Here is a 23,190-nt window from a genome sequence, read left to right on the forward strand (position 1 = left end):
AACGCCTGCACATTGTACATGGTGTGATGATACTAACTCCAAGGCCACGGTGTGTTCTACAGGGAACGCTCTGGAAACGGTGAAGTCCAGTGACAGTGTCAAGGTGTTCACAGTCAGGGGGACGTCGTTTGAAGCTGCACCCACTGAGGGAGGAAGCGCTGCCTCTGAACAGGGTAAAAATGTTCTTAACTTTCTGTTGTATATCACTGAGTCTTGGGGTTTAAATCCACTGCGCTGCATCAGACCTGCCGAGCTTCTATAATATGAACCCACTTGGCCCGTGTTCAGGGGAGGTAAACCAGGCGGGGAGGGTGATTTGGGTCACTGCACGTATACTCCTAGGTGGGGTGGAGCCTGTCGGCAGGGAATGTTTAGAGGGAGGAGTAGGACGGAGGTGCTATGTCTTCGAGGTGGGGGCTCCTCACTGGCAGGTGAGCAGCAGGATGGTACATCAGTAGCAAGTAGTGGGAGGAAACCAAACAAACAAAAAAACCTTTCCTGCATAAAATAAAAATATGGCTGTGCAATGTAGGGGCGCAACCTCGATTTTAGTAAAACATTTGAGGTGTGCATGACTTATATTTCTTCTATTTTTGTATGACAAGGTTGTACAATAAAGTATAAAACAGGGATACAATGCTTAATCAATACAATGATTAGTCGTACTTAAACTGAAATTGTATTCATGGTTGTTGAGATGTTATATTTATTAATCAATTGTTTTATATTTAGTAGTATTTTATTGTTTACGGTAACTGTTTTTCTTATACAGTCTTGTAAAATGTATTATGTATTTATGTCTGGACCCCAGGAAGAGTTAGCCTGGCTGAAGCCAGACCGAATCAGCCGTTGGCAAAAAAATAATTGCCTGCTGGCGGATTACAGTGTGATTTGAGTCTTATTAGCCTGGCTAAGGAAGAGTAGCTTCTACTAAGGTAGTAGCTAATGGGGATCCAAATAAACAAACAAATAAAATTAGGCTAATTAGTCGGTAGATAAAGACACAAAACACTCGGTTCAGAAGAAAAAAAATGACTGAGGCATATCGGCTTTCAACATCAATCCTTACATATTGTGACAACATTTCTAAGTAATATTACCCAGCTGTAATTGTAGATTTATTTTGAGATTGAGAGATGTATCTCTTTCTGTACATGACAATTGGTTCTCGTTTGCCATGATATATTCATATTCTAATTTATTTGATGTTAATTGGTTAATGGATTCAACTACAACTGCCTCGCTTTCAAAATGATGGTGTAATTAAACAAACAAAGTTTAACATTCAATGGTGAAAAGCTGTGATACAGTATCTACCGTGGTAATAATTGCAGTTGAGTGGGAGCTAGTTTTCTCTTTATTAGATAATGGTTTATCTGAGTTAAGATTAATTAATTAACCAAATGTAAATATATTTTTTATGAGCTTGTAGGTTACGTGTGACACCCCAACCCACATGTAACCAAGTATAACTCAGGCTTATACCCTGACCCACACGTAACCAAGTATAACTCAGGCTTATACCCTGACCCACACGTAACCAAGTATAACTCAGGCTTATACCCTGACCCACACGTAACCAAGTATAACTCAGGCTTATACCCTGACCCACACGTAACCAAGTATAACTCAGGCTTATACCCTGACCCACACGTAACCAAGTATAACTCAGGTTTATACCCTGACCCACACGTAACCAAGTATTTAACTCAGGCTTATACCCTGACCCACAGGCCACACGTAACCACGTATAACTCAGGCTTATACCCTGACCCACACGTAACCACGTATAACTCAGGCTTATACCCTGACCCACACGTAACCACGTATAACTCAGGCTTGGTGATTAGCTCAGAAGGGACAGAGCAAAGAGACAACAGAAAGATGGGGTTAACATGCAGAGCACAAATGTCCTGGCTGGGAATAAAACAGTGCCACTAATTCAATTCAATTCAATTACACTTTATTTTAGTGCCAAATTATAACGAGTTGTCTCAAGACTCTTTTTGTCCCAGCCTAAGAAAGTTTTTTGTATTCTTTACCTGTAGATTATTTGTTTCTCAGAAATAACCAACAACAACATTGTCCAGGCCGTATGTTTACTCATGAACTCATTGGTCAGTCAGTCTGTCCACTGCTTTAGTCCCAAACTGGATATGTTGAAAACGTCATGGTCCCTGAAGAAGCCGCTGTACATCATATCATATCATGCCATATGCTATGCACATGTCTATGCATGTCCCATATCGATGACGTCCGCTGGAAAGTCATCTTGGAGCCAACTATTCCTGTGTTTTTCAGTGACTCCACCTCCTCCAGTGGGCGTGTCCCAGTGGCTTGCACAGAATGTGACCAAGAGTGACAGACCAGAACTCACCAGTGCCAAAGTAGTGGTGTCTGGAGGTAAGAACCCGAAATGGTGCTTTTATATGGCTGAGTGATCCAAAGCGCTTTACTATGTGCATTACAGTCACACCGACGGCAGACGAAGCCATGCAAGGCACCAACCTGCTCATCGGGAGCAGTTAAGGGTTCAGTGTCTTGCTCATCGGGAGCAGTTAAGGGTTCAGTGTCTTGCTCATCGGGAGCAGTTAAGGGTTCAGTGTCTTGCTCATCGGGAGCAGTTAAGGGTTCAGTGTCTTGCTCAAGGACAATTTGATACTAACCCAGAGGGAGCCGGGGATCAAACCGGGAACCTTGGGATTCCCAAGCAGCAGGTCTACCTCTTGAGCCACTGCTACAGTCTTTCTTTCATTCCTGTGTTGTATGGGTATATGAAAACAAACTTTGATAAGTGGGGGTCCCTGGGGTCCTCAGAGTTACTACAGGGCAGGGGGGGGGCAGAAACAAAGATTTGAGTTAAAAATGTTCACATTTTGACCTGAGATCAGATTCTAAAAATGTCTTCTACATCCTGACAGTTTTCTGTTTCGTTCTTCAATTTTTCAAAAATAGCAGACCTACAAGCTCGTAGCTCGCTATGATCTTGTAGATCTGCTATTTTCAATAGCTAAAGCATAACATACAACACCAAAAGGGATTCCCGCCCAAAATGGTTTAAAAAAAAAAGATATATATATATAAGTGATGACGCTGAGGAACGTATAAGTAATTTCTTGTTATACTAGCTTAACTGTCCAAGCTGCTCCAGTGTCTTGTATGTCTGATGACTATCAAAAAAAAAGGTTTAATATCCAACACAATTTGATGTAGTACTTCGTCTCTCTTGACCTGATCCTTGCCTTCTTGAGAGTTTCTTATGAGATGATTTTGTGTTTTAGGCAGAGGTCTGAAGAGTGGTGACAACTTCAAGTTGCTGTATGACCTGGCTGATACAATGAACGCTGCAGGTAATGCACTTTGATTTATGTCTCCAACCCTTTCAGAGGTTCCCAAATGAGAAATAAAGAGACACACACGCGCGCGTACAGTGTATATACTGTACATGTATATAGCTACATAGAGTATAAAGTGTGAGCATGTTCTGCATGTCGTCCTGTTGTCAGTGGGGGCTTCCAGGGCTGCTGTAGATGCTGGCTACGTTCCCAACGACCTGCAGGTTGGACAGACGGGGAAGATTGTGGCACCTGTAAGTTATTACATTTTTGATTACTTGATTGACAACAATGCATATGAATGAATATACTTGTTCATATCTGTCAAAAGGATAGAACACAAAAGCTTTATTTTCATTCTGGTCCTTTGAGTGAAAATGTGTGTGTACCGTGTGTGTCATGAGCTTGTATTGTAGATTGATTATTTATTATATATTTTTGTAACCTTTTTGAATAAGAAAATTAATATTTTGGTCACAATAGCGATATAATAGGGGATGGTTTACAATGTACACGTTAACCACACATTAAGAATGTTGATGATGAATGATACCATAGCTTGATGTGTAGACAAATGGCTAGGTTTTTGTAACCTCACGTCACCAGACTTTCCATCTCAGAGGAAAGCCTGGTCTGTGTTCCTAAATAAAATGGTCTAGGCATGGTTTAGACCGGATAATAAAAAGAAGAAAAAATAAAGAACTCTGCATTGCTTTGACCATATAGTTATGGTCCCCCCTGTTTGTTTTTAGTCTCGCCAGTCGCTACGAGTTGGAATAAAATATGGATATACCAAACAAACTATTCCAAGAAGTACTTGAAGAAACTTGTCGGATTCATACGCTGCATCAATGCTTTTTTTGGGTTAGCCCTAAGCCCTTCCTCAAGCATCAAGCATTGCTTGAGGAAGGTCGAAAGACCCAAACGTTGCACTTTGACATTAAATAAAAAGCTCTTCTCTTCTTTTGGGTAAGCCCTAAAATTATGATGCAGTGAATTATTTTGGGTAATTCTGATTCCGGTTTGGGGTTTCTGGCCTGATGACTACAAACCAGACTGTAACATGACGTCAATTATCATCCGCTCCCGACCGGATTATAAACCCAACCCAGGCTAGGTTCTTTGTTTACCAGCCTAGCTTAGTTTCTTTGAGGCACTATACTGTTCTTTCTGGCTGCACTCTACTTTTACCTTGTAGAATGCAGTACTAGTGTTTACCTTGTTGTTTATTGACTAGAGCAGGTGTTTTCAAGTGGTGGTCTGTGGACCACTGGTGGTCTGTGAAGGTATTGCATGTGGTCCCTGACCATGCATTTAGTAATGTAGCAAAGTGAAGATTTTGTATTTTATTGTGTGTCAATGTTGTCATTTACTGGGGTTTCTCTCTGGGGTGTGAGGTTAAGACATTCCACAGAAAAGGGAGTTAAGGTTCCTACACACCGGGCGCGATTTTCGGATTTTTCTGAAAAACACGTCCAGTGTGCAACCACGTTTCTCATCTCAAGAAGGCTAAGTGTACCAGCTTGCCTGATTGAGTCATCGTTATTAGGAATTGTGCCCATATAATCGCACCATGTGTCTGCTCTATCAGTAGGCTACTGTATATCAGTTTACCTGAGTTAACCTGAAGTAAGAGAATGGAATAAGGGTAACCGTGGGATAGGAATAGATCAGTGGTTCTGATCTAGTGGTTCTTCTAAAAAATATAATGTAGCCTGGGCTTGATATAATTTGTTGCACACAGAGCGCTTTTCAGAACAAAATTCACAAAGTGCTTTACATTCCATATAAAATACAATAGTATCGTGCAATGAATGAAATCAAGCCCTTGACAGTCATGATTTCATTTATATCTCTTTTTTTTATATAATTTTTAGATGATTATTCAAATATCTTCTTACATTTGATGGACTTTGAAATACTGTATTATTTAAACATTGTCTAATATTTTATTTATATTTTAAAACATTTTCCTTTTTTGGACCACCTGCAGGCCTATTATGCCATGGATCACTAGTAGTCCGTGGACCAGCTATATGTATAGACATGGGATGCATTGCATAGCAAGTGTTAAGAATGCACTAATCTAAGCCCATATCCCACCCCAACACAACAGTGGTCCCCAGGTTGATGTTTAGTCAGTGGTGGTACCTGGTCCCCAGGTTGATCTTTAGTCAGTGGTGGTACCTGGTTTAGAATCAGTTGAAAACCCCTGGACTAGAGTTCATGCTTACTCTGATAATTCCAATCTCGCTCAGGATATAGAGCGCCTGCTAAATGCCTTAATTGGAAATTGTAGTACAATATCTCTACTATGTCATGTCTGGTGTGACATCATGTAATTATTTCAGTCTGAATGAGGTTTAAATCGGTTAATTATGCACTTTGGCTTCCAATAGGAATAGTCCAGCTGTCATCACACAGCCATGTTTGAACCTGCTGAAATGTACTTAGCTTAGACTTTAAATTCCTAAATGATTTACCAGACCCATTAGTGAGGAGACTTCTAAGTGCTTTGAGTTCACTCTACACACCAAAATGGTCAAGTCTGCCAGCAGTGTAATGAATATAAATCTGGTACTAGGCTGATAAGCGAAAGTTGTAAATATAAATGTTTTGTATAGTCACTTTTACATTTATAATTGCATATCGTCGCTGTTGCGCATGAAGCTTGTATATTATATATTCGATCTTTTCTGTTAATTTAATTACATTTTTTATACATTAATCCCCTATATTATATTTTGTCATATGACAGGGTCATGTTTGAAAAATGTTGCAAAATTGTGACAATGTTTTTCCTGTAAGGACATGCGCAGTTGACCACAATATGTCAGATGCCATGCAGGTTGAAAGTGGTCTGTCTGTGGATTTTTATGAAGTTTAAACAATTATAAGTATTTACAAGGGCTTGTGACTAAATAATAACTACATTTGATAACACAGGTTCAACCAGTGATGGTAGATATAATTTCCTAGTACACTATTGATGGTGTTTGTACAGTGATTTCCTAGTAGGCTACACGTGGATTAAAGTTCTGAGTTATTTGGAATCCATAGCCAACATGTCTTCTATGGAACCGTGTTGCTCAGCGAAAATAGCCGATCTACAAGCGCTCAATGTGTCGCATTGAACTTGTAGATTTGGTTATCTTTTTTTTAAAGATTAAAGTAATCAAACTAGCAATGTGTTCAGAAGCATCTTCCATAAAACCCTAATGGTCTGGCATATTTCATAAAAGCAAAGGTTAAAGCCTCAATCTGTCATTTCCGCACATGGTTGGTCATAATGTAGAACAACAGGAACTATAATATATTTCCTGTTCTACACAGCACAGATTCCTAAACAATTTAACACTATGTAAAATGATGATGTTTTAGTAATATTATTACTAAAACATCATCATTTTACATATTGTGTTAAATTGTTTAGGAATCTGTGCTCCTTTTCATGATCACAAATCGTACATTAGGACTTGGCCATACAAACATTTTCAGTCGTGGTATTTTGCTTTAACCCACTAATGGTGTGTGCAGTTGTTGTGTGTGCTATTCTTTACTCTGACAGGCCTCAAAAAATACCTTGTCTGAAAACAAATCACGGCCTCGTGCAAGCCTGCCCAGTCTGAGAGCGGAACCATGTTGTGGATTTATAATTCATAATTCTTCAGGGTTAATGCAGTATACCGCATGATAATTAGTATTAATTTTTGATCGCTTGCCTCGAGGCCTTTTTTGCATTGTTGCGGCCAGAGAAGCGGTGCCATTATTACCGTGTCAGTGTAACTGTCAGTGGGCTGTTTTATCTTACAAAATGGAACGTCGTGTATTTTATTATCGTCTGTTGGCTGTTGGTGTGAAGCGCTGCTTATTAGAGTCTTTAACACGAAGCCATGTCACTTTAATGAGCCTCGTCAGCCCAGTCGACAAAACCTCAGCACGTTGTGACATCAGCAGCATCACTGTGTACTGTACAGTGTACAGTGTACACTGTGTACAAAGACTGCTTGATAGAGAAGTTACTGTCCACTGACAATAAGGTGGTGCACAGAGAAAACGGCAGATATACATTATGCTGCCATTGTAACTTAATGTATACTGCTGCTCTTTTAACATAATCTTAGTGAAATAGCAGCAGATACAGTATACTAGCAGACATGTACATTAAGTTAAAATAGCAGCAGATACAGTATACTAGCAGACATGTACATTAAGTTAAAATAGCAGCAGATACAGTATACTAGCAGAATATCTGCTGCTATTTTAACTTAATGTATACGTCTGTTAGTATATCTGCTGCTATTTTAACTGCCTCATGCATTGCCATTTCTTCTAACCATGCACCCTATATGTACAGTATGTATGCATGTATCATACTCTACTCATATCAGGAATTTTTGAATATCTGACCTGTTCACCGTATTCTTTCATTCTATCTTTAATTCTTCACACTACAAATGTGTTCAGGAAAGTTTGTGAACGAATACGGAAATTAATCAGATGCTCAAAGTAAGCACACCAGGTTGAAAGTGGTTAAACTGAATCCGCAATTTTTTAATAACCACAACATATAATTGGATAAATTGGTTAAAATTATTGTGATTCTCTAACACATTTTGACCGCCTAGAACCCCACCAAGGACCCCTGCCTTTGACAACCAATGGCCCAATCATTTGTACACCCATCCTTCTTTTGTGATCCAAATGATATAGAAATGGAGAGATCAAAAAATAAATAAATAAATTACCCTTTATTCTGCATAGCCAGCTTGTGGATGAAGTGAATATGCATTATGCTCATATGAAGCTTGCTCTGCTGTGTGAACGCACAGGTTTCAGGATCATGTTCTCACACCTGAAGCTAGCCCTGCTGTGACTCTGAACGCATTGGTCTCAGCATCACCACTGGGGTATTGAAGAACAGGCCAGCAGGTGCATGATCCCTGGCCTGCTGCGTGTGTGGGTGGGGGGGGCTCTACGACATAGACAGTGGCTGAGCCGGCTGAACCGGTGACCTTCTGACTACCAGACAGCCTCATAACCCACTGAGCTGTCCACGCTAGCAGACGGAAATGGTACCATCATATAATGAGCATTAGTGATGGCCGATTATATGAGGAGGACAAGGTTAAAAATGGTCGAAGTGCTCCTTTAAGTGGTTAATCCAAAGGCTTTAGTAAGGTACTTTGTGGAGGGAAAACTTTCAGAAGCTGTATGTAACTGGTACCAGAGGTAAAGCCCCCCACCCCCCCGTCATCTCAAGTGAAAAAAATAGCCCCCTGGATTGACAGCGCCTTTCATACTGTATTATCCAGGCTGGCTTTTAACTCTGGGAGAACTGTGTTCACAAATTGATGCTCTGCTCCTCTGGGGCCGCGGCTGAAACATTAAATTGTACTGAAATATTCATATGTGAGTGCATTTAGCTGAGAGCAATTGATGTGCGACTCCCCCGGGAACCACCGGGATGGAAAGGTTGCCAGCCAGGGTCCCGGCTCACGCTGGCAGACACCCGGAGCTCCATATTGTAGCGGGTGCCAGGGGTTAGCCAGTCGTCTCACATTGTGTCGTGATGGTTGGTCAGAAGATCTACCGTGTGGTTTTTGTGGTCGGATCATGTCGGCAACGTTGTAGGGATTCACTCTAGTGTGTGTGTGTGTGTGTGTGTGTGTGTGTGTGTGTGTGTGTGTGTGTGTGTGTGTGTGTGTGTGTGTGTGTGTGTGTGTGTGTGTGTGTGTGTGTGTGTGTGTGTGTGTGTGTGTGTGTGTGTGTGTGTGTGTGTGTGTGTGTGTGTGTGTGTGTGTGTGTGTGTGTGTGTGTGTGTGTGTGTGTGTGTGTGTGTGTGTGTGTGTGTGTGTGTGTGTGTGTGTGTGTGTGTGTGTGTGTGTGTGTGTGTGTGTGTGTGTGTGTGTGTGTGTGCTGTAATTGATATTTTTTGGTTAGAATGAGTGTTAAAACATCTATATTGCTATGGCTCTCTCCATCTCTCTGGCATGCCACTAAAGTACACATAAAATACATTTTCAGATCGGGATGCCAATTTCATCCAATCTGGAGACAGAATTCATACAGCAGGGCGCCCTCTGGCCTAATGGTCCAGGCGCATGCCACATATAGGCCTGTTCATGAAGACCTTTGCTGCATGGCATGCTCTCCCCCTCTCTCACTCCCTCTTTCCTGTCTGTCTTCACTGTAATTATCAATAAAGGCACAAAAGCCAAAAAGAAATCTTAAAAAAAAGAATTCATACAGGATAAACAAGTTAAATTTGTGATTGAAAGGAAAAAAAGAAAAGATGGAACACAAGTTGATAAGTCATCTTTGTGGTCTCACCTGATTGGATGAGATTTGTAACCAACCTAGAAATGTATTTTCAGTTGTCTAAAGAGCTGGAGAAATGGACTCCTGTTATCGAATAAATAGCAATGATTATACTCAACAAAAACGTATCACTTTTAACACCCCGAGCGGCATAAACGGAGTTCTCCATCCTATCAAACCCGATCGCATCGCTCCACAGGCTGGGAGCGTCTGTTGCGCAACAATCAATGTTATTTCCGGTTGGGACGTCATCGAAAATGATCCCCCCCCATTTTAGCGGATTAGATCGCAAATCTTAAAACGTTAATAACTCTTCATCTAAATCATTCCGTCCAATTCTAAGCAAATATTATGTGTTAGACGGCCCATTGCGGTCCCGTCGCTAGTCGTGTTAGAATTGATCATACCTCCCGTTGTTGTCGATCGCCTTGGGAGTGTTTTGGCTACATCTAGCTACTTCAGCTATACATCCGGGATAGCGTGTGCTGTGAATATATTTCCAATCCCATAGTTGGAACGGTGGGGCGTTGCTATGGGAACCGGACCAATGTTAAAGGCTTCCGTAGGCATCAACCAGTCTACGTTGGGGTACGTATATATACAGACTTGGTATATGACGCCACCTACCTTCCCCACGTACCTGGGGGGAAAAAGCCCAACTTCATGTGTTGACACACACACACACACACACACACACACACACACACACACACACACACACACACACACACACACACACACACACACACACACATTATCTAATGTGAACAAATGATACATAGAGATACTTCCTTTATTTGTAAAGCTGCTAAACAGCCATGAGATGGCCTTGTGGAGACTATTCATCTTGTGGAAGATTGTAATGTGTGTTACATAAAAGCTCAGATTCAGATGCACAAGGTTTGCCCCAGAATAGGGACACTAGGGTTGATGTGGAACCACTTAAGAGTCAAACTCTCTACACTTGTTCAGTGAATGTTTTTCATCAGTATGAAACGTTTGAATGTGTCTTACATAATAGCTCAGATTCAGATTAAACTATTGTCACATCAGATGTAAAAGCGTGGTTGACATTCTCCTATACATTCTTCCAACTGTTAAAGTCATTTCAGACTGGATGCGTTTTTCTGATCAATAGAATAGGAATGTCTGCACACGATATAATAGAATAGAAAGGACGTGGAGCAAACATATCGTGTGCAGACATTCACATTTTTCTTCATTTGATCATTTTTGTGTCCAGCACCGTATCTAATAACTGGGGATGTTTATATCTTATTCCTTTTTGGCAAATCATCAATAGACCCGAAGAGATTATTATAGGTGGTGTAAGGATATTTGTGTTAAAAAGTTAAAAGTTCTATATCATATTATAACATGATATTACTTCACCACAGATTTGAACTGTCAATGCCAGTCATGTTACCGTTTCCTTTGATCAAATTCCAAAACAATGTATGTCTTAATCTTTTAGAGCTATATTTAGAGCTTTGGACTATGTGTGATAGTTTCATGTATTTGTGTTGTTTATAGGAGCTGTACATTGCAGTTGGCATATCGGGAGCCATTCAGCATTTGGCTGGAATGAAGGACAGCAAGGTAACATTCTTCATTCGTCTGTACTTCGTTCCCTCCTTTTGGGGCCCCCTTTCCACCAAAGCGTTTGTCTAAAAATCAGTCTAAAACATATTTATTTTATAAATTCAGGTTGTCAGAGCAAACAATGTAATTTTAATGATATTCCACTCATTTCAGTCGAATGTAATTGCGAACAGTGCAGTCTCAGGATGTGGAGGATGTTAGAAAATGTAAAATGTGTAGAATCATCTCCCAATAGACCCGTGTTTCTACTCGGACACACATGCTAATTGAAACTGTAACGAGTCATGCATAACTACATGGAGTTTTGGGCGTCGTGCGTCGGATCGCTAAGTTAATTTTGGTGTTGATTATTTTATTCAGTGCAGTTAATGTCACTCATCGTCCCCCGGAGGGAGGGAGGGCTGTTCCTGTGCCCTCTTTCATGTTTGTCACATGATGAACTACTGCAGTGGGTTCTCAAAGTGTGTTCTGGGGACCCCCAGGGGTCCTCAAAGGGGCTTCCAGGGGGTCCCCACAGTGAAATTGGTTAATGTAGCATCAAAATCAGTTTAACCACTTTAACCCTATTTCATACTTACTGTAGGCTTTTCAAGAATATAGCCGCAAGACGCCGCAGTGAGCTTATACTGTAGATTGTTTTTTTTTATTATTCTGTTCAGAGGAGGGTCATTCACATGGTGGTTATCACAATCACATGACTATTGGAGCTCTGGCTATGATGGTGTTTACTGAATGTAACATGAAAACAAACTGAAACTTTCTGATTTGTTGCTTGTTTTTTAAAAGTAGAACAAGCATGCCACTGAATTCCAACATGCATAAATACATTCTGATAATAATCATTGCTATAGTTTGTGAGTGTTTGTTTCGTACCAGGGGGGGGTTTCCCCTGTCTCTTTAGCTATTTAATAAACTTGGTTGGGATATTAATTTAATCCAATCAGGAGAGAGATCTCATACAGGGTACAAGTTAAACAACTGACATTGGAAGTGATGGAACAAACACTATACAATTTAGGTGATCAAATGGGTTCTTCAGGGTGATTGGACCCCCCGCTTCCTCCAATCACCCTGTTGGGGTTTATTTCTCAACAATGAGTGGCTCACCATTCATTATCCCTTGCTTAATTGTTTGTGTCTCTTGCATTACACTGTAAACAAATTTACATTTAAGCCCATTTTATACTTATACACGTATACGTATACATCGTATACAAAAACAGAAGCTCTTTTCCAGAAGTCGACCCACTTTTTCTAGTGTCACAAGTAATGGAGGGGCCCTCCATTACTTGTGACACAAAAAAAAGAGTACAATCTGTAGCCATGACAACGGTGTCCTGAGTGGATTCAGAGCCCTTGTAATCCAGTGCACTTAAGAAGAATGTTTCAGAACAGAGAACCTCAGAAGCTTTTTAAACTGCCATGTATAATTCATTCTGTTTTATCCCCTCTGCGCGTGTTTGTGTGTGCGTGCGTGCATGCTCGAGTGTGTGTGTGTGTGTGTGTGTGTGTGTGTGTGTGTGATCTGTTACCCCCCAGTCTGTATTTGTTTTTTCTATGAGATTTAACATATATCCAGCTGTTTTCTACCATGAGAGGCAGCTGCTTATTGTATGTAGGGTTAATTTGATCTGCGCTGTAAATGCATCCTGTACAAGTACCAAGTACATTTATTCAGATTTAGACTTGGGTAAGACTTGTAATGTGAGACAGGACCACAACCTGAGATTTATACTTTTTAAACTTAAGTGAATACGGTAGATACTTTGTTCCCACGCTGTAACAATATCAGCCAGTGACGACTACAGTGTGTCATCAAGTGATTATTTCATCTCCGCCCCCTAATAATAAACATGACGTGAGTAACACATCGGAAGCCGTGACAGTCAACCGAGCTTGATTTTGCTGTGATTACTGTATACTCTCTGGTGTCACTCTGCAAAACAATCGACATACAGTACATGCTCACAACATCCTTGTAGATCAGCTATTTAGGTTATAGGTTCTGAGATCAAACCAAAAGCTTCTCTTGTTAGTTCATAATCCAGCCTGGATTTGTCTTTGGTGTAGAAGAAAAATCATTGAAATGTAACTTTGTTCTCTTGTACTATAGACTATCTGTTAGGCACCTTTTCAACATACAATGTTGTACAATGTAGCCATTTATCCCGAGCACTTGCACAAGTGCACATTTTAGGAGTAAATGCCACAAACGAGAATTAAAGTGAACAAAGAAATGCTCAGAACAGCAGCTTGCAGTGGAGATCCATTTTCACAGTGACACACATGTTCTGACAGATGTGTATTCTTTTTATTCTCTTGCAGACAATCGTTGCCATTAACAAGGACCCAGAGGCTCCTATCTTCCAAGTGGCTGACTACGGTTTAGTGGCCGATCTGTTCAAGGTGAGTGTGTGAGAGGCAGAGAAGCAACATTATGCTCCCTTCAACTTAAATTTAAAAGTTATTGTCACATCACAGATGTAAATAAGTGGGTGAAATTATTTTTTCATACAAGCTCCATCATTTGTAGTTTTTGGGAAAGGGAAGATGACTAGAAATGGAAGGAAAGAACAAGAAAACGGTCAGATTCAACTGCTGATATGAACAATATACTGTATATAGTGAAATATATACTGTAAAAGTAGGTTGGATATGAAAGAGGCAATTTATCAGGTAGTTAAATTAAAATATAGTATAAGATACTGTACATGCATGAAGTTAAAAATAGCAGCAGATGTAGTATCAGATATAATATACACGAGGTGCAGCATAGTACAGTGACATACAGTAGAACATAAACGTTGTGCATATGCTGTAGTCTCACATACAAGTGAGACATCATTTAGCAGCAGGTATCAGGCATGTCAAGGTAAACATAGGTAGCAGTTGGAGTACAGCATCAGTGGAATGCCCCTACAGTCTATACAGTACATACAAGCTTCCCTATTTTGGGCATGTAGGCGGATATCGTAATAAAATATTCCTAAAAATAGAAGGTCTAAACTAAAGCACGTATAAGCTTGTGGAGTGTTAGTTTTTGCCATTTGTCATACAACATAAATTAGGACTTAAGTGGTTAATGACATTTAGGATGCGTTGCCATCAATGAATAGGAATGAAAACAATGGCCATGTAATGTTAATGCACTTAAAGTGACTCCCTGTGAGCCCTTATTAAAACACTTAAATTATTGAGAGAAGCCTGTAATAATGGTCACTGTTAATTCACTGTGCGACAGCCACCACCTCCCACGTCACTGGAGAGATCCCAAAAGCAATGTAGGCCCCGTCCCGCCTCTTCTAAAGGTCTGCTCGTGTCACCTCATCAAACTGGCCCTGGATGATATACAGTATATCGACAAATTCAGTTCATATGAATGATTTAGGCCTCACTTGTCATTTGCTATTAATCTGCGAGTTAAAATGTTGTATGGAATCGATGGAATCTCTATAAATGACATGGATTTTTATGAAAATAAATAATGAAATGAAAATAATACAGCCACAAATCTCTTAAAAAGGTGTTAAGTATTGCTTATGCCTCCATTTTTGGTGGAGCACCCTGGGCGCTTCAAACAGAGAATAGTTCAACCTTTGGAGAGGAGCACTGCTCATCAGTCTCAGGTTTGATTTAACCGTTGTTGCAGCTCATCAACAACCTAACAACGGTTGTTGATAGGTTTGAAGGTTGTGTGGGTGTCAAGAAAAATAGGTATGAAGGTTGTGTGGGTGTCAAGAAAAACTCTGTGTGCTTAGTAAGAAGGTCTCTGGAAAGGATATCCAAAGCACCGTGGACCCTTATAGAGGTGACGGGAAGATAGACAACTTTATGCAACAGAGGTGTAAACATGAGCCATATAGTTCCATTTAAAGACAGTATATATGCACGTTATGGATGCAATTGGTATAAATGTGTAGAATGCTGTCGCTATATTTTATCGATACGGTATGTTTGGATAACTTGTTTTTATCAATCGCATCTCAGTAGGCTCACCACTGAGCAAAATCAGAGGCAAAGCCTAACAGCTGCTCAACACGAGTGGCTGGTGTTAGATTACACATTGATTTAGTTTTTGTCTCTTAATGTACATGCTTGGTTGACCTGGGGAGTTAGTGTTCAGTTGGGACATGAATACAGAGAGGTGGCAGTGACGGATACGTGTGCCAGCCACATTTGCCAGATTTTGCAAGAGAAATAAAGCCACGAGGTCTATTAAAACAATCCCAAAAGAAGAAACTATTAGGCGGCGCCGCGGCGGCCACATGAGCACTTTAAAAATATACATTGGCTATTTGAAAATGGACAACCTACAAGCTCACAACATGATAAACTACCAACATTTACATGATCTTCTCCATGGCGTGCGCTGGTCTTTTAGTAAACTCCATTGAAGAGATTGTTGCAGTAGCAGGTTGCAGATCCGTCCGTGCTGGTTATCACTTTACCTGTCTCCCATAACTCCTTTACAAATTGATGAATGTTAAACTGCTCAAAATGACAAAATGAAAAAACACATTATTTTAGAGCTGCCAGCTATCAATTATTTTCTCATGATTATTCCAGTGATTTGATTAATGGAATTATATATTATATAGATGGATATAAATGATGACATGCCCAAAAATATGGATAGATTATTGATCGATTATCCTATATTAAAATGGCCTAATGGGTTGTGCGATCGTTGGACACGCTGGACAGCACATATACAGTATGGAGCCAAAGCCCTTATTTCCCCCTGTCAGCACTGGCAGATGCTCTTAACCAGCGCAACTTACAATAAGCAAGGCAATCACATACTGTACATTAATGCAGAGAGACAGTGTATTGCCTCAGCAAACTAAGATCATGAGGAAACAAATAAACTAGCTTAAGTCTAAACAATATACTATCAAAAATAATATTCTGTACATTGAACCTGTAGGATAGATACCAAAGTAACAAAAACATCCAAGACACAAACGGCACTCATTTAAGACGGAAACAGAAAATGATCGATTTATATTTGGACCACAGCTACAATTATTTATTTTAAAAAATTGTTAAAGGAAAACATGCATTCTTTTCTTTTCGTCTATGTTCTGGTTTTTAGGCTGTTCCAGAGATGACTGAGGCTTTGAAGAAGAAGTAATCACTTGAGAATCAAGAGAAACAATTAAACAATAACTACAGTACTTACAGCTATAGATGCAATATATCTATATTAGAATGAGAATCCAGCCTTAAACAAAAAAAATACAATAACTACTTAAAGTAATATTGTACCTACAAGATATCTACCGTATGTCAATGAGAATGTATTTGACAAATCCAATGCCTTTGAAATATGTGCTTTTTCCGTCTTTAGATGTAATATATCTTTGGGTTTTGTAATTAATAAATATTGTGCATGGAATGATTTTTCCATTTGTCTTGTAAGGGTAACAAAAAAATCTAATTGGTCCCGGTTTGGGTGCGTGACAAATATGGTCACCCCACTTTTGAAGGTTGCCGATATCCTCGTCTCTCCATTTCTTCTGTCCCGTTCCCTGTAACTTCTATTATCTTTTTATTTTTTCTTCTTCGTTTCTTCTTGTTGCCATTGGTAGTCATGGCTGCCAGTTCCCACCTGATGTCATGTGGGAGTTCTGACTGCTCCAGACCATACTGAATAACTGCAAGCTTGCACAACGCCTTCAGGCTAGGACTTAAGTCTAAGACATACAGATCATCTGTGTTTCCCCCAAAGAGGATGATACGATCTCCCACCATGCAACAGCACATCCGATACATCCATGAACACGGGCCTAACCCCTTGGGCTCAACGTTCTTCCAGGAGGAGGTCTCTGGATTAAATTTCCACAGGTCATTGAAGATCTCATGCAGACGACAATTCTGGCCACCAAATATGTACAGCTCTCCATTGTAAGCAAAGGCTGAGTGACACTCACGTCCCTCTGGAAGAATCTCTGTAGAAGGCGTGCTCAGCCAACTGTTTGTCTCTGTGTCAAACACTCTGATATTGTAGTAGATGTTGCTTGCTTGGCCTCCAAACACAAACACTTTTGTCCCGATGATGGTGGCAGAGTGACACTCGGAAACAGGTGGCGGAGTTCCCCTGCTGTTAACTAAAGACCAGACCATTGTCGTGGTGTCCAACTTGTAGATGTTGTTAGTATATCTAGTACGCTCATTGAATCCTCCAAAGATATACATGACCTTCCCCAAGACGCAGGCAGAGTGGTTGCGCCTCGTCTCGGGAACAGTCCCGGAAATCCTGGGCTTGAACCATCTGTGCGTGTCGACGTGGAACGCATAAAGCACATTGCAGTATTCCTCTACCTCGCTGTCTACGATCCCGCCCCAGAGGTAGATGACGTCCTCTGTCAGTGCAGCCGTGTGGCCGTAGCGCATGGAGGGAATGTCCAGGGGGCGCTCTCGTCCTCCACTCCCGGTGGTCGGTGTAAGCGGTGGATGAGAGCGCTGCCTGGTTGCTCTATTGCTTTTCACTGGGGGTAACTTGGTCCAGCTCAGGGACACGGTGTTGAAGACGTGGACGTCGATGTGTCCTCTGTCGTGGCGATACGTCTCCATCGTACAGAAACCCCCGAAGGAGTAAACCTTGTGGCCGACTGTCACCGCGGCGTGGCACGCTCTCTTCGGTCCTCCTTTAAGATGCACCATCCAGTTCAACATTTGACACTCGTAACGTGGACAACACACAGACAAAAAGTGATTCTCCACGTCTTGCTCCGTGGAAGAATGTCGGGCTGTCCTCTGAGGCCTTAGGAGGGTACAGCGGCACAGATGTCACTCAAAGCCAACATGTGAGAAACCAGGGACATAGGCAATCCACAATTATGTTTCACAATTTATCCAGATCGACTTACAAGTCTGCAATCAGAATATGCAGAGTAGGCATGAACTCCAGTCAATAAACAAGGTAAATATAGTCACATACACCGAAAAGCGGGATTCCTCATTATTCTCCGTGACAGAATGGTGTACAGCTGTCCACACCAACACTTAAATTGGTACAGCACAAAACCGGCAAGTTGGGTTTGGCCAATCAGGGAAGCCTACGCCTGTTGATGTCCCTAATATGGGAAATTGGTCGCTGTAGCAACCTATTGGCATTAATGCCAATAATGAATTGAGAGTAAATATCCGCAAAAGCAGAAGGCCCGCACACTCCAGATTAGATGAAAGTATTTTAGTGCAGGGCTCGATGACGTAATAGAAAGTAAGTAGCCAGCACACATGTCCTTTTCACATGGTTGTGAAACAGACACGTTTCGACCTGATAGGCTCCGAAGCGTCTACCCGATTGTTTGCCATCACTATCACTACAGCACTGCAGTTAACTATTTTTTCAAATAATTTTCTTCACACCCGTGTGAAGTGAGGGGCGCTCTAATCGACACATTGACGTAATTCTGAATTCATTGTCAATAGCTGATTTGCTTGTCTACATATGATGACATTTTCCATTCATTGTCAATTGCATTTATTGTTTGTGTTAGGACAAAATAGTCAATTTGCTCGTCTACATATGACGTAACTTACGTACGTATGTTTGTGTTTTGTGTACTCTTCAGGGTACAGGTCTCCGCCAGGTCATGTAGGTTATTGTGGGGACGCAATGTTCGGAATGCACCAATTAGGAGAGGAAATATGAAACATCTGACTAAAACAGGCGTAAATCAGCCTCCTGGTGGCGCTATAGTAGGGCAATGTTAAAAGGGTGGCAATTGTTTCTCAACGTAGTACAAATGTACATGTACAAGTTTCACCGCAATTGGACGCTGTGTTCATGCAGAATTGTGGGATTTTGTTCAAATCGGGCCACTCTTGCAAACTCAAGAGTATCAATCTCAGCCAATCAGGATGGAGTATGATTGAAAGATTTAATATATCTGTCTTCATCACATGACTACAGAGATCATGTGTACAGATTTGTGAGAAATATAAATAAAATCTGAAGGAGTAATATACGTGTTTTACATAAGTCGGCCTACTGGTGGCCCTAGAAAAGGCAGATGTGAAAAATGCAGGTCAAAGGCATGTTGGAGTCAAGGTGGCAAAGAGCATTTACGTTATTAACAAGGCAAGACCAATACCAATACCAAACCATGTCATAACCTGCTGCACCATATTACCATACACTACTACTAAAGGAAAGTGAGAAAATAAAGTATTTTGTGCAGTCGACAAGCAGAATGGAACTCATTCAACTAACCTGATACATTTATGCTATATCACATTATATCATACACTGTATTAAAATAACTTGATAATAATACATGACAAAGGTATTGACATTATACATCCCTCCAAATCCTTACTAATCTCAATATGCTGTGAAAATGAATGTGTGCTGAACACCATGTAAAATGCATGTATCCTTGGTGTGTGATGTGAACACTGATGATTTAATCTATCTATATGCAATCTGAGCCATGGGTTATGGCTTATCCCTGTCCCATTTTTGAGGATTCTATTATGTCAGATGGAATTGACTCCCTGTACCATGTGCCTATATCTTTTCAATTGGGCATATAAAGTCAGTGATAGTCTTTTGTTTCCTGCAGCTCTAAACAATAAAATAACAAAACAAGTCCAATTCCCCACAGGGATTTGGTTGGCAGTAAATCTTCTACCATGAATTACTTAATTACTTTCAGTACTTAATTGTCGTATTGTATTGCTTGCTTGAAGCCTTAATTGCTGTTTAACAATTACACTTGTAAACATTTAAGAAGCAACAAAATGGTACAGTAGTCTGTATCTTTTGAATTAATTATATGAAATTTTATTCTCCCTTACCATTTACAATGACATGACCAATTAGTCATCGTGACAGGTCTTTCAATGTTAATTACCCTAAATAATTGAAATGTCTCGTGATATGCAAATAGGAATAGTAATTACATTTCTCATGATGACAGTAGTCTGGTATGTGATTATTATATGACAGTATATTGTCACTGTCGGGTGGAAACCTTGTATGTTCAAAACGGTTACTTTACAGGAAATGTAAATGTGTTCCAACTTCCAATGGATCCAAATTAGTTATTATTTTAGTCCCAAGTTCTTGTTAATCTTCTTTCTTCAACCTAAATAACTCAAAAGGCTAAAGACACTGCATGCGGTATAGAACTTTGGGCTTATGGGGTTCGATTCCCTGCTGGGTCCTGCTGATTGTGTTAGTCTCTCTCTCTCTCTCTCTCATTAGCAGGCAACAGTAACAATTTATTTTTTATTCGAATGACAGCACCTACATTTGGTAACTACTAACTCGTTCCTCTTAAGTTTACAAAACCATGTGTAAACATTAAAGTGCAAAGAATTGGCTTGCCATTCAGTGCATACTGTACTGTAATGTACTTCTGTACTGTACTTTACTGTACAGTACTTCTTTAAAGGTTCATGCTACACAAGTACTCCAATCTGGTGTCTTACATAATCCACTGACATTCTTTCTCAATATACCCACACATGTAGTCAACCCTCTTAACTTTAAACGAAAAGAATAATGCTGTAAAGTAAATTGGTGGTTTCATCCCAAACATCCATCATTTTGTGCCAGAAAGGGAAATGTAAGAATTTGATTGTTTGCACCAAGGTTATTATAGTTCACTAAACCGAAATAGTGAAAAGTAAGGATTTACAACAAATTATAACAATACTCTATGTAAAAAACATATTCAGTCGATTTGTGCACTGTACTGTACTGTGCTGTATCTACAGTGTTGTAAAAGAAAAGTCAAACAAAATTAGCGAAAATCGTCAATATACAAGCTCACAACATGACGTGACAAATTTTAAGCTTTTATAACTATATAACCTTGGTTGAACTTCCAGTCTAATGTACCCTGTGGCGTTTGGGACAGATACTGTACAATGTGCGTTATAAGGTCAAAGTCAAAAAGACAAACGGAAGCCACTTCCACACACCGTTCGGAGCTCAAAACATCAGGAAGACGTCACAGAGTATTAAAATACTAGGAAAGTTGGCTTGAGTTAGTGACTAATGGCCCCTTTTCTGGTTTCTTTTCACTTAAGGTTAAGTATTTCTTGTCTCAGTCATAATAGGAATTGCTGATGAGAGCACCATCACTCCAGTCCCCAATTGTTGGTGATGTTGCTGTCCATGTTGTGCTATAATTCAGGTATTTTTGTTTACTTGGATGCCTCAAGTAGGTTGTACAGAAAGTAAAAGAGCCAGCTTTTCTGTTAATTCCATTATGACCACAGACGATGTCTTTAATTCATAATGTATTTTTGTACGTTTGGGTCCCGGGGTGGAGATACCAAATGTGTCTTTTGAGTCTGGAGTTGAAAGGTTTGGGAAGCCCTGCTGCAGTAGTTCAAGGTGAGTTCCCGTGCAGCGGTTCCGGCGCAGTCTGTTGAGGATGACCCCAGCGTGTGGGTGCTCACGCTGAGAGTGCTCGCGCTGTGGGGGCGGGTCGTCAGGCTGCCACTGGAGCGCGATACGCTGGTGGAGGTGTCACTCACGGCGCTGCCCGCCCGCTCCACGACCAGGAGAGGGTTTGATTGGACGGGGTTCCGCACGGTGGGGAGGTGGACGTCGATGGCCGCCGTGGTGATCACCCTGGCTAGCCCTGCCACAGACGCCCTCGTGTCTGGAACAGAAGGAAACAATGAGGTTAGTCTAGCAACACTGGCAAACCACACTGGGCTTTTTAAAACTAATTCATATAAAATAAATATACATTTTAATCAATAAATACATTTAAAAAATAAATCATATTATTTCTAAATTGAAAAATTGAGAAATGAAATAAGTGTATAGCTCCATCTCTCCAAAATGTTCATTTTTCAGGAAATGAAAAATATAAAATTTTCAAGAAATTAAGAAAACCTTATAGGCCTATTTTGAAAACAAAGCAATACTGCCTCATCAGTTGGTGCTGAGACTTTATATATTGTCACCCCCCCCCCCCCAAACTCGTGTGAGGACACCTTAGAGGTCCTGACCGACTAACTGCTGTAGATGGTCACTTACCACTACCTCCTTCACAGTAGTACTGACTGATGTAGTTGTTCACTTACCACTACCTCCTTCACAGTAGTACTGACTGATGTAGTTGTTCACTTACCACTACCTCCTTCACAGTAGTACTGACTGATGTAGTTGTTCACTTACCACTACCTCCTTCACAGTAGTACTGACTGATGTAGTTGTTCACTTACCACTACCTCCTTCACAGTAGTACTGACTGATGTAGTTGTTCATGTCGTCACGTACCACTGCGTCTGAGTACAAATGGACAGGAGCATTTCAACACATTTATAGTGATAAAAGAGATAGTAATTTTAAGACCACAACTAAGATTTTCACAATATGACAAAGTGTTAAGAACCTTTTCGACCTGTGGCGAATTTCTAATACTCAATAACAATATCATACGTGTCCTGTTCTTCCAAATATAAGGTTAATGTCCTTGCCTGTTTAAATACATTTTTGGCTGTCAATATCCTGATTATTATAGTCTTAGGAGGGTCTAATGCCTGATAGGCTTATAATGTCGGTTGAGCATCAGGACCAGCTGACTACATAGAAACGAGAAAGATGCAATCCTGGGAAATTGCGAGTGCACAGTGTAGTGCCCCTGTAAAAGGAGCAATGTGTGAATATACAGTAAATAAACACAACGCTGTGTTTTAGAATAAATCAACAAAATTCCAATCTACTACAGTAGCTCTTATAAGATATTATCCAATCAGAAGAGCACAGGACATACACATTGTGATGTCACCATATATTGTCCAATCATGAGGGCAATTATAGAAGCATAACAGTATTAGTATTATAGTATATTTTTTATTTCATCATCTTGCCAACCCCATTTTGTCACTTCCCCTTTCATACCTGCCAACTCTCCAATTATTCAGTTTCAATAGGATTTTTTTCTTTAGTTTTTGA

The 23,190-nt window shown here is 40.4% G+C and overlaps 3 protein-coding genes across 3 annotated transcripts in view; 1 reads left to right on the forward strand and 2 right to left on the reverse strand.

Annotated features, from left to right (window-relative positions):
* Positions 1 to 16,656, forward strand: part of LOC308313458 (electron transfer flavoprotein subunit alpha, mitochondrial-like) — a 28,544-nt gene extending 11,888 nt beyond the window's left edge. Inside the window, exons 6-12 of the mRNA XM_080760558.1 lie at positions 63 to 173; positions 2,302 to 2,403; positions 3,282 to 3,350; positions 3,507 to 3,589; positions 11,190 to 11,255; positions 13,584 to 13,664; positions 16,354 to 16,656. Coding sequence (XP_080616684.1) covers positions 63 to 173; positions 2,302 to 2,403; positions 3,282 to 3,350; positions 3,507 to 3,589; positions 11,190 to 11,255; positions 13,584 to 13,664; positions 16,354 to 16,392 — 551 coding nt within the window. The 3' untranslated portion in view covers positions 16,393 to 16,656. The remainder of the gene's footprint in view (positions 1 to 62; positions 174 to 2,301; positions 2,404 to 3,281; positions 3,351 to 3,506; positions 3,590 to 11,189; positions 11,256 to 13,583; positions 13,665 to 16,353) is intronic.
* Positions 16,657 to 16,712: 56 nt separating this feature from the next.
* LOC308313414 (kelch domain-containing protein 3-like) lies at positions 16,713 to 20,473 on the reverse strand. Its single transcript, XM_080760512.1, has one exon. It carries the CDS (start codon positions 17,934 to 17,936, stop codon positions 16,731 to 16,733), a length of 1,206 nt encoding a protein of 401 aa, XP_080616638.1. The 5' UTR covers positions 17,937 to 20,473; the 3' UTR covers positions 16,713 to 16,730.
* Positions 20,474 to 21,506: 1,033 nt separating this feature from the next.
* The window catches only part of LOC308320297 (transmembrane protein 266-like), a gene marked incomplete at both ends in the record, with an annotated part of 99,021 nt that continues 97,337 nt past the window's right edge, over positions 21,507 to 23,190 (reverse strand). Inside the window, 2 exons of the mRNA XM_080770610.1 lie at positions 21,507 to 21,886; positions 22,458 to 22,520. Coding sequence (XP_080626736.1) covers positions 21,507 to 21,886; positions 22,458 to 22,520 — 443 coding nt within the window. The remainder of the gene's footprint in view (positions 21,887 to 22,457; positions 22,521 to 23,190) is intronic.

Source organism: Protomyctophum bolini, assembly GCF_963924005.1.
Source record: "Protomyctophum bolini genome assembly, chromosome: 1".
In the NCBI taxonomy this organism is placed as follows: domain Eukaryota; kingdom Metazoa; phylum Chordata; class Actinopteri; order Myctophiformes; family Myctophidae; genus Protomyctophum; species Protomyctophum bolini.